Source organism: Cetorhinus maximus, chromosome 11 (assembly GCF_964194155.1).
Source record: "Cetorhinus maximus chromosome 11, sCetMax3.hap1.1, whole genome shotgun sequence".
Taxonomy (NCBI): Eukaryota; Metazoa; Chordata; class Chondrichthyes; order Lamniformes; family Cetorhinidae; genus Cetorhinus; species Cetorhinus maximus.
Window position 1 is genome coordinate 18,270,838 of NC_135889.1, and position 12,488 is coordinate 18,283,325.

General features: G+C 43.6%; 1 protein-coding gene across 1 annotated transcript in view; it reads left to right on the forward strand.

Annotated features, from left to right (window-relative positions):
* Positions 1–757: 757 nt before the first annotated feature.
* The window catches only part of LOC144686417 (receptor tyrosine-protein kinase erbB-4-like), a 974,945-nt gene continuing 963,214 nt past the window's right edge, over positions 758–12,488 (forward strand). The window contains exon 1 of the mRNA XM_078551583.1: positions 758–1,104. Coding sequence (XP_078407709.1) covers positions 1,029–1,104 — 76 coding nt within the window. The 5' untranslated portion in view covers positions 758–1,028. The remainder of the gene's footprint in view (positions 1,105–12,488) is intronic.

Consider the following 12,488-nt stretch of genomic DNA (forward strand, 5'->3'; position numbering starts at 1 on the left):
CATCACAAAGCATTTCAACTTGAAAATTACACAATGTGCAATAAAATTCGACTTGTCTCCATACAATATGTTCCATTTTTAGGTGCCTCTTTACAATTGTAATACTCTTGATATTTACAATGTACGTTCCATGTCGTTCTTTTATTTAATGCGCAGTTTAATACCGATTTAGAATAAAATTGCAAGCTTCAAATTCTAAACTAGCTGGACACAAATGGTGAATTATCAAACACTTTATAGTGCACAGAACATTTAAATGTATCATTGCAGGATCGTCAGCTTATGCACCTGACTGTGCTGTTTGATTTGTGAAGCTGTGGCCACTCGCTCGACACTTGTTACGCTGTCGGGACCAGTAAACAGTGTTCTTTATTTGAGAACTTCTGCATACTTCCGAAGCCGGCAGCCCAATGAGCAATGGTGCTTCGGCAGGTCTCAGGTTCAAATCAGTGACTATCAGATACGCCCCGATGTAGACAATTGCAAACAATATAACAAATGTCAGCAGCAATAACTCATAGCAATAAAGTATCAGAATAAAAACAAACTACAAATCCCAGAATGCCCTGCAAGCGTCGGGGGGAGGGCGGCCGGGCTTCCTGATTGACGTGGCTGGGAGCCAATCAGTGGAGGCGTGGCAGGTGCCTGGAGAAGCAGGTAGCCAATGAGCATGAAAAGAGGCGGGGAGGGGGTCTGGAGTTGAATTTGTTAATGGCTGTGCATGTCGGGAGCAGCCAATCCTGCAATTCGGGAGAGCGCTGTACTGGGGAGAGATAGAGAGAGAGAGTGTGAGAGTGAGCAGAGGACTGATAGACCGGCTAAAAAAAAACACTCAGCGCAGAGACAGCACTCTGCAACTTGTGAGAGACTTTAATGCAGAACACCAGGAGAGAGAGAGACGACAACTAAAACAACAAAAAGTTGACACTCACTTTCTGAGGATACATTTGGTAGTCATGTAATTTTATACAGAACTGACTGACACAGCCACCCCCGCAACAAATAGAGAGAAACAAAACTGGGAGAAAATGAAGTTGGCGGAGCTTCTCTTTGTGAGCTTTTTCTGTGCAACGCTGAAGGTGCAGGAAATAATTTCGCAGTCAGGTAGGAGACAGATTTCCTTTTTTTTTGTTTTGGCGGGCCCCCGTCCCCTTCTCTGGCGTGTTGTTCTTTTTATTTTGCCACTTGTTTATATTGCTTGTAAACTCGGGTGAGGGAAAGTTTTGTTTTAGTCATAGTTTGTTTTCCTCTATATTAATGCTTCCCCCCCCACCCCCCCCCCCCCACCCCCTCCATTTAAGCGGTTGCCAGTGTCGAAGCATTTGTGCTACACAAACCCCACGGTTACTAAGAGCCGCAGAAGGTGTTGTAACAATCTGAATTGTCCTAAACGCTTCCCGCTGTTGTTCCTTCTTAAAACCTTTTGTGTGGCTCCCATCATTATGCGTGTTTGCGCCTTTCAGAAGCAGTTGAGCTTGACATGTAGTTTTGAGCTTGTGAGGATTTCTTATGTGGCAATGAACCGATTTTTTTGTCCGTCTGGGATCTCCTGTTTCTGACGCTGGGACCTTAACATGGTTTATAGGTGACCTGGGTTGAGCACCTTTAGTCTTAATGTAGACAGCGAGAAAAATAGTTGCAAGATGTGTATCTGATGCAGGTGCACAATGTGAAAGTAACTGACAATTACCGATATATGGGGGGGAAATGAGTGCCACATATATCTCACTGAATAGTTCTTTTATTATTAATACTTCATCACATTTAGAATATGGGTTGAACATCGGCTGTAATTCGCTGTGAAACTTTGCGCTGTGGCAGTCCAGCAGCAGTCTGGAAGAGTTTGTTTTGATGTAAATGCCTGAGATATATAATGCCGGGACAACTTGAACCGAACTGCCAGAGGGCGACAAGATGTTGGGCGAATTGCTTTTAGATGAAGCAAATTAAGGGAACGAAGGGAGACAATCTGCGCGGCACATTATTGGACACGCTTGAAGTTATATGAGAGTGGAATATTTTAAAAATGCTAATGCTTTTACAAGTGATGTGATGGCTTGGCCATGCTTTCGTGGGCGAGAGCCCAAGATGAATTATTTGGAGGTTAGATTCGCTTTGAAAAGTTATTTATCAGTCAGCACATTGGAAAGAAACACTGAATTATGATTGGAGGGAATTGCATAATTCAGTATTCTAAACACATTTTGCGTACCAAATGATCTGTTTCTGACCTTCGGGGTGGTTAAATGGTGGGACTGGACCTGGGACTGACTGTGAGGGTATGCAGCGTGCAGCTGGCTTTTCAATGCATTTGATTCGACCAGCAATCCCATTAAAACAGAAGGTTAGCACAATATTAGCGTGCAGATTTCAACCAAGGCAGGGAAAGGAAGCGCTTCAAAAACAGCATCGCAGCTTTTTTGGGGATGTGTCAAATCCGACGTCTCTTTGTTTTGAGAGGAGGCTGAAAGTGGCGGGTTGGGGGGAGAGGCACGGACGGCTTCATTCCTCCTGTGATCAAAAGAAACGGCCTGTGTTGGCAATGACCTCTTGTGAGCGGGCAGCCGTTGCAATGAGCACCGGGCTGTCCCCTTCTCATTCGGGAGTGAAGACACTCACCGTCCGAGCACAGAGGCAGTGCCAAAGGACATCGGGTGATGTTCTTTGATCGGAGTTGCGAGGAGTATTTCAGAATCCGCCAGGTTTGCCCTCAAAGCACGCAAAAAGCGCACGAGGTGTACTGCTGCAAAGTTACACGCCTACCTGTATCTGTACAGCTCATTTGTCTGGTACCAATCAATGTGAAGGAAAAGCCGGAGGAAATTCCGCAGCGCTGTCCAGCAATGACAGTCCCCCACCCTTCACACGCACATACACAAAGCTTCTATTGACTGTTGGAAATGTGCTCTCCAACAATCTCCTATCCAACACACCGCATCCTCTCCCTGAACACCTCGGCTATACATTTCTCGGTCGCCTTTCATTCTTCCTCCTGTGTGTCCCCCTGCACTACCTTCTAGTGATGCTGCTTCGCCACGCGTTTCGCTGGCCCCCCTCATTCCCTTCATCCATGTCTGACCTTTCTCCTGCCCTCTTTTGCACCCTCCCCCCACCCGTAGATTTTTTGTACTACTCTCTCTCTCCTCCACCCGCACTGCTTTCTGCCTTCCTCCCCCCCCACCCCCCCTCCCAAACCACCACCCAATGTATGGAAATCCACACTTGATGAATTTCTTCCCAAAGACGCGGGTGGGGGCACCCTAATCAATATGGCTTACCGTTTGCTTGCACCCCCTATCCGCCCCAGCAGAAGAGTCAAAGCCAGCAAGGATTTTTATGAGCCTATTTTTTTTTTGTTGTTTGGGGATCGATTCATACTTGTCAACATTTCCTAGTGTACAACCAGTGCCCGGGGAGTGTCCCTGTGATGACCCTTCGCGCATGGGAAATTGATGGATGGGCTCAGGCGGGGAAATTAGCTTTTCTCAGCCTCGCTGCTCGCTGTAGCATCTGACAGTCATGGATGATAAGTCTGCACAATTATTGAAATACAGAAAACTCCGTCTTCAGGTGGCCGTAAATACGGAGCCACATTGGCCCCGCTACTGGAGATTCTGCACACTCGACTAAGACCCTGTTTAATGTATAATCCATTGACATTAACCATGCCTTTCTGTATGTAGCCAGAGTTGATTTTATTTTAATCAGTCGCCCGATTTGCTCGGTCCAGGGGATGCAGAGAGGCTGTTAGTGCGCGGCAAGATTTTGATGTGCAAATCTGCGATCGGAGATATTCCTGATAGTTTTGGCTGGGGCGCGGGGATTGAAGTGGAACTGCTGGGTGCTGCTTGCACCCTGCTCTGAGGTCTCTGAATTGTTTCAATTCGGGGATTGTGGCTTTTCCCCATCACCTTGTCAATTGCAAACTCCCCCCCCCTCCCTACTCCGCCCCTTCTAAGACCTGTCCAACAGTTAAGCCTCAGCAGCCATGATTGACAGGTCAAACGCTGGTTCTTGTGGAATGATTTCGGAGACGGACTCTTGGGAAGTGAATCGTTCGAGCTATTTGTTAGAATCCAAGGTTTGGAAATAGCTGCAGGGCTGCTGGCGTTGCAAGGGTTAATATAGTAGCAGGACTTTAAAACGAAGAGTTAAGACCAGGAGCATAATTCTTGGCTTCGTATTAACAGGAAGGACAGTGTCCCCCACTGTACCAAGTGGCCTGGCATAGGTTTCCTCGGGGAAGTAAGAACAGGGTACAAAATGCAGCCATGAATACCTTAGAATGCTGGGGTGCCCTGTCCTTTGGTGTTGAAATGGACTTGTACATTCATCAAACTATATATATTGTAAAATAATACGCTGCACTCATTCTTTGGGAATCATATGGTTACACAAGTGCACAATATGGCCAATATATTGTGCATTTGCTTGTGCTGTCCAGGTCCACCAGTCCCTCTGTCCTTGCATTGGTTCATCTAGTTGCAGTGTGGCCCCTGCAGATTTCACCTTTGATGTCGCCGCCTGTCTCCAGGTAACCAGGGACGCCGGTTCTGGGGCAGGTGACGCGCCTGCGCAGAGCCCTGCTGCACGCTTCCAGACTCCGGGTGGCAGTGGGGAGGGGGGGAAATGCCCGAAGCGCCTGTGTTGTCTTTCCGAGGGTCAGTTACAGCCTCGAGGAGACCGGCGAGCAGCTTTTAAATGTGAGATTGGTCGCTGACTGTGGTGCAATTGTCAGCAGTCTGAGCCAGCGTCTGTGCTTTGATTTGGAATCGGGTCCAGGTGAGATCCACTGAAACCCCAAAGCCCACACCACCTGGATGGCTGCAGAATGAAGAAGTCACATAGGGATATAGGAGACAGACTCCGACCATTCGGCCCCACCAGTCCATGCCAGTGTTTATACTCCACTCGAGCCTCCTCTTATCTTTTCTCATCTAAATCTATCATCCTAACTATCTATTCCCTTCTCCCTCCTATACTTATATAGAAGCAAAATATTGTGGATGCTGAAAATCTCAGCCGGTCTGGCAGCATCTGTGGAGAGAGAACCAGAGTTAACGTTTCGAGTCCAATTCGAGTTCTGAAGAAGTCATATTGGACTCGAAAGGTTAACTGTTTCTCTCTCCGCAGATGCTACCAGGCCTGCTGAGTTTTTCCAGCACTTTCTGTTATTATATCTCTCACCTGCTTGTCTAGCTTCCCCTTAAACATATCTACACTATTCGCTTCAACCACCCCCTGTGGTAGCGAGTTCCACATTCCCACCGCTCTCCCGGTAAAAAAAGTTTCTTCTGAATTTCCCGCGGGATTTCTTCGTGATTACCTTGTGTTGATGGCCTCTAGTTATACTTCTCCCGCAAGAGGAAATATTCCCTCTATACACCTTCATAATTTTAAAGACCCCTGTTAGGACACCCCTCAACTTTATTTTTCCAAGAGAGAAGAGACCCAGACTAAGAGTCCTTTCCTGATATCTATACCCGCACATTTCTGGTATTATAATAGCAAAAAAGCACCCTCTGCAGTGCCTCTGTATATCCACCCGCTCCACCCTTTTTAAAACCCGCCTGTTGCACTCTCTCGCAATGCTTTAACTGCTGGGGGGTGGGGGGGAGAGATGGACCAACTGAAGCCGGCTGCCAATGCAACAGCACAACCACGATCGTTTTCAAATGATCTTATACATTTATTATTGCCGCTCCTATGGGAAAGGAGGAACCGAAGCAAGTGACAGCGGGAAACACGTCGCACTTCGACACTCCAGGCAAACAGACCCGGCGGATATTCCCAGCTCAATCTTCTCGGCCTAGCTGGTTTAAGGCGGGATCTTAATTGCCCTGAAATATTCAAAGTAGAAATTACAGTCAGCTGGAGTACCGTGGGCTGCATTGAAAAGGTGCAAAGGGCTAGCAGAAGCTGAAACAATACATTGGATAGAAAACTATTGCTTTTTTGTCTAGTGTTGCTATACATCTACACACTTTATGTTGAGTAATTGAGAAAAATCTAACTGGAGACTGTGTTCACACATAACTAAACAGTCTTGATAAATATTTTAAATCTGGACTTTAAACATTGTAAAACAAGGGAGCTGTAAATTGCCCTTTTGTTCTAACTAGTTGTCTCTGTTCAATAAATCGCAGATAAAGAGAGGGAGTCTTAACAGAGCTATAAAAGAACTGACTTTTTCGTGCCGAGGATGAAACGTTAAGCTTTTTTATATTTCCATAATTCTGGAAAGGTCACTGATCGTGATATTGTTGCACGGCTCACCTTTTGACGCCGATAAAAGTTTAATTGTTTTTTTTTACGACCCGCCAGGCACTGGGTGTGAAATTGACGAAGCTGAAATAACCATCCACATAAACTCCTTGCAGCTTTGCCCACGAAATGTGACAACCTGACAGAGAGGGAGAGAGAGAAAGTGTTACAAGGGGTTGATTTTACTAAGATCAATCGGTCATTAAAAGTTCAGTGGTCTCGGCTTGTGTGCCAGAATCATTCTCAGACCTAATTACAAAGATGGGAGCTGATGCACGGGACTGTATCCATACCTTCCTAGCAGATACTAAGTGCCCTCTACCAGAAAACGCTGTAAATTCCAAGGACCTGTGATCACATTTTAAAGTAATTATTTGTAATCAAAGTGGCTCTGTGGTGAAGGAAGACAGCAGTCTCAAAGATAACTGATCTTTATTGTTTCAAGATAACAGGCTTTTTGAGGTGGGATTATATATATATATATATCTTGAAATGCAGATAGATCAAAACTTGTTTTAAGCGTAATTGTATTTAGGACGAATTACATTCTGGAAAGAAAATACTGTAATCTAATTTTTAATGAAAATCAGAAATAGAATTCAATATAGAATGATGCAGCACAGAAGGAGGCCATTCGGCTCATCGGAGCTGTGCCGTCTCTCTGAAAGAACTGCAAGGAAACCCACGCCCCTATTCTTTCCATGTAGCTAACCCCTCCCTTTTAAAATAAATATCCGATTCCCTTTTGAAAGTTACTATTGAATCTGCTTGAGGCAATGCATTCCAGAGCAGAACAACTCACTGCAAATAAAATCTCATCTCTCCTTAACATTTTTGCCAATTATCTTACATCTCTCAAGTCCTGTGGTTACTGACCCTACTGCCAGTAGAAACAGTTTCTCCCTATTTACTCTATCAAAACCCTTCATAATTTTGAACATCTCTATTAAATCTCCCCTTAACCTTCTCTGCTCTAAAGAGAACAACCCCAGTCTCTCTATTATGCGAAAGCTCTCGTGTTTGGTACTTGTACCATTTTATTTACCAGATGTTAAAATGTATATGTTTCAGGAATAAAAAGCTGATCCCCCCCCCCCCCTCACTTTGGTCATCTTTGCTTTAATCATAAGTGATACTGTATCTTGATTGGATCTTCGCCTCTTCCTTTACCCAGCCAATTGCGAGTTTAATGCCGTTGCCTCGAAATTGCTCTGCATACGAAAGTGGGTGAGATATTATGTTGAATTGTTTCTTAAATGGCTCCGTGTAGCAGTGACCTGTAATAAATGGCCCGCGAATGAGAAATGGCAGCTGTAGGGGCTCATTCACCTTGCATTCATGCAGAAATAACGGAGCCGCCTTTTCACAGCCTGAAAAGAAGAACTGACCTTGGCTAACACTCATTTTCTCAGCGAGAAAGAGAGAATGCGTTACAATTGGTGCCTTAACTTGCCTGTTTTGGACCGTGTTGCCGAAGCTGGAAAGTTGGGTGTTTAAGGTGGAATTCACAGTTCCCATTTCTGAAATAGAACTTTGGCAGATGTTCAAACATCCTCAACTGGAACATACACAAGCAAAGTGCATCCTGTCATTTTTAATTTTAATGACCTTAAAAGCATCAATGGGGCACCGATCGAATAGCTGCCATCATCGTTAAATTATCCACCTGCCCTGTGTGCTCTTTGTGTACTCTGTCTTTGGCAGAATAGTGAGTCCTAACTCAGAACAGCTTTAGATGAGCACAGCCGTCACAACCGACTGGAAGGATTGTAGAGTCTGGCCCGTTTATTGAGGAAGGTTGCTTGTCAAACAAGCACACTAATTGGGGGGGTGCCAAATCAGTGTGTAAGATGACTCAAAACATAGCTTCATGAAGTTTCCATCTGTGATAATTTTGTTCAAAAGTGCCGTTCAAGCTAATGCTGTGAAAATGAGAATAATGTTTGAAAGCTTGTTTTATACAGACGCGAGACGAGACACTTGGAGCACTTTGCCTTGACAGCTTTACGAAATCTGTACCCAGAACTGTAAGGCTCAGCCGGCAATGGTTCTGATTGACTTCACAAAATGTGCAACTCTCTGACTTATTTGGGTTGCGCCTGTGCAGTGTTCTCTTCGGGAAAACAAAAAGTAGCAATCCTTCTAAAAGGTAAATGGAGAATTGCATTTCTCCACGAGTAGTCAACCTCTTGTGTGACTTGCAGGAGTTAGTGGAGAATAAAGGCCGTCCCGAATGTTCTGCAATCTGAGCGTTATCTAAACGCTCAGCGATCAGGGCTACTGTTAATACAGCAGGCAATTTGGAGAGAGTCCAAGTGACGAGAGCGGGTGACATTTCCGTTTCAATGGAAACTACTGCTGCTGAGGCACCAGAAATGATTCGCTTAGGGAGAATAAAAACCACTTCAACCTGCCATAATACGCCACAGCTTTAAACAATAAGCATCATTTTTCAGGAATCAGTGAGATAAATTAAAATGGAGCCTACCTACCAGCTTTTAAAACATTCGGATGTATCAGACCAATGGTATAGGATGTAGTTTGTGACTCACTAATAAAGTCCTCCCTTAATAACATAGATATAGCGTCTAAAAGTAGCATTCTATTAGGACTGTTGTGCCTTGTAGTAATAAATTTCACGTAGAGCAATCTCTTGTGTTTTTTAAAAGTGTGCACAGTTGACCATATTGTTAATTCTATTGACCTAAATCGCATAGATGATGAAAACTGATAATTCAGCATAACTAAGGACAAAAGGTGGAGAATTCTTAAACTGTGCGTTTGCCAATCGCTTGATATAATGTGGGTTTCAGGATAGGTCTTGATGTCTGTGTACTAGACATTGCTTGTGGGGAAAATCTTTATTTTTGGTGAATAAAATGCCAGAATCTGGGAACTGCATGAATCAAAGTGGGGCTGTAGAAATGAACGGAATTAAATATTCTGTATTTTATATCTTGGTGCCAGAAATAAGGTACAATCTACACGTAAACAGAAAGAACCATTCACCTCTCAGGATTGTTATTTTTCCTGGGGGGATGGGGCGGAACACTGCATAGACATAACTAAGATAAGTACTTTATGGTCACGGGGCGGCGGGGGTGGAATACACAGTAGTCATTTGGTTTAGCCTGATGTGGAACAAAGTGTATATTCAGATTGCGTTTTATCAGCATGTCCGTGATTTTTTTGACTGAGAAGCAGACTTCAAATGAGTAAATTGAAACAGCATCGCTCTGTTCCAAGCAGAATAATGATCTTGTAGTTACAGCTGCATGACAGCACAATAGCCATCTGCGAACATTGCCGGCGTTTAAATTATTTGAAACAAAAGTGTTTAAAAACTTGATGTAAAAACACCGCTACTTTTTGCGTATGTAAAAAAAAAATGATAGTTAACCAAACCCTTTCTAGAACACGAAGAGTCTTGCGGAGACTGTTTTACAACATGTTATTTTTGGTGATTGAGCTATTTGCATAAACTATTGAATTTGTAATAGAGAGCAGCCATAGTGCATAACATTACCTTGAACCGTGCTGAGTATAGGAGAACAGTGTTTTCATGGTTTATGAAATGAAAGTTGTCAGGCCTTTGAAAGATCCTTACGCTGTCTTCATCCAGTGCCGCGTGTGAAGGTAATCGCTGCCTCAGTAATCAACTGATTTAGTTGCACGGATGGCTGAATGGACCCCTTATGGAATGGCCCACCTTTCCAGGAATACAGGGTAGCGATCGATTTTTTTAAAAAACAATCTTCTGAAGACTTGTTTTATAAATTGTAGATCCCCTGCTCTGACACTAACCGTGTTAAAACGCAGGCCAACAAAATTGAATATTGCCGCCTTAATCGCATTGTTCTGCTTTTTCTTTGACCACAGCAGTATCTGGCCGACGAACATGCTACAGTTTTTGTTGTGTGAAGACGATGTGGTTTTCTGGTGATTTTTATACAGTTAATGCTAGAAGGTGTTGCTGTGCAAGGGGTTGTTGCCTCTTCAGTAGTTACCGTACTTCCTTAACTGTAGAGGATCACAAGTGATTCAAAGATCCAGTGTTTGAGCAGAATGGACAGAGCAATTTTAGACCAAGGTTTTTAGACTAAGGTGATCACCATTTACTTATTGAAGGTTAACATTACTTCCAGCTGCACTCTACTGTACTACTGTCTATACCACAATATACTATCTTCACCAGGCACTTTCCTTTACAATCCAGTACATGCCATTGTCAGTGACATTTAATAACCTGCATTTGATGCATCATGTAACAATTAAGAATTTAGCTGAAGGAGATAGACTGTTACTATCCTTTAGCATCAGGCATCACTAAAAAAAAATGTGTAGCTGTGCCTAATTTAGTACTCAGCATTTATTTTTACTTTCACCTGCAGAAGAATCCCCGATGGCAAGGTGAGCTGCTAACAGATGGGACAAACAAATGACAATATGTTTCAGTGGAGGTGGGCCTTTTTGGAAGGGGAATGCCTTACAGTGCTGTGCGCAGCACTGGCCTTCGTTGTCAAATAACAATCCACAGTGCAGCAGCAACCTGATCTTGTGGGAGTGTGTGGTTGTAAGAGGGTACCTCAAGTAAAACAGTCAAAGGAAACACGAGCTTATGCTGTACAGTAAACAGAAACAAGAAATTGTTATCAAATAGCATAAGTTCAATTCTCTCCATAGGCTCACTTCTTATTTCTGTAACCTCCTTTAGCCCTACAACCCTCAGATATCTGCACTTCTCTAATTCTGACGTCTTGTGCCTCATGGATTTTAATCACTCCATCATTGGTGACCATGCCTTCAGTTGCTGAGGCCCTTTGATCCTTTCACCCTTTCCTTTGTATTGCACCTTGAAAACCTGCCTATCACCTGCCGTAATATCTCCTTATATGGCTCAGTGTCACATTTTGTTTGATAATGCTCCTTGCAATCTTCAACCAGGTTGAAGGTGCTGTATAAATGCAAGTTGTTGTTGTTCTGGCTATGGAATTCTTCTGGCACTTTGGAGACAGGCGTAGTAAATCTGAATAAAGCAGTTATCAAAGTGAGTTTATCAATTTAATCCCCCAGTCAGGGAAATGATTGAGAATGATATGCAGACATACGTTTGGATCCCGTTCCTGTTGTATTTGTGCAGCAGTGACCAGTGGACTCCTACTCCCTGGTTTTTAGGCTGCAGCGTGATTAATAGTTTAGGTAGCCTTTTTGAGAATGAAAATGGGGCTGGCTGTGGAGGAGGAGAGAGAAAAGATTAAACCGTGTATTGCTGCCAATTTTACAATTGGATGCAGTTAAAAGCTGTGAAAAAAAAACACATATTTGATTGTAGTCAACTGGAAAAGAAACCGCCACATGCAATGCCCTTTTCTTTCACTGGTTTTAAGGATATGGTAGGCTGTTTTAAAGCATGACTGAAATAACAGGTTATCATTTAGCAGCATAAAATTGTTGGCATCGTAGGCCTATAATGAGCATCTGTGTGATGAGTTAAACAACAACAATAACTTGTCTTTACATAGTGCCTTAATGTAATAAAAACATGATGAAGCAAAATTTCACACGTGAGCCAAAAAAGGAGACATTAGGCCAGATGACCAAAAGCTTGATCAAAGAGGTAGATTTTAAGGAGTGTCTTAAAAAAGGAAAGCAAGGTGGAGAGGCGGAGAAGTTTAGCCATGGCCACCTATTATGGAGTGGTCCAAATTGGGGATGCTCAAGAGTTTAGGTGAGCACAGATATTTTAGGGAGTTGTGGGGCTGGAGATTAGAGAGTTTTGAAGGGGTGGAGGCCATGGAGGGGTACTGAAAGCAAGAACAGGAATATTAAAATTGAAGTGTTGCTTACATGAGAACCCATATGAGTCAGCGATCACAGGAGTGATGGGTGAAAGGACTGAATTCAAGTAAGGACATGGATAGCAGAGTTTTAGGTGACTCCAGGGTAGATTGTAGGAGGATGGCCAGGTGTTCATTGGAATAATTAAGTCTAGAGGTATTAAAGCCACGGATGGGGATTTCAGCAGCCAATGAGCTGAAGCAGGAATGGAGTTGGGTAATATTACAGAGGTGGAAATAGGCAGTCTTGGTGATGGTGCAGATATATGGTTAGAAACTCATCTTGGGGTCAGAAATGATACTAAAATTGTGCGAGCTCTGGTTTGGCAGCAGACAGGAAGATGGATGGAGTCAGTGGCTAGGGAATGCAGTTTATGGCAGGGACTG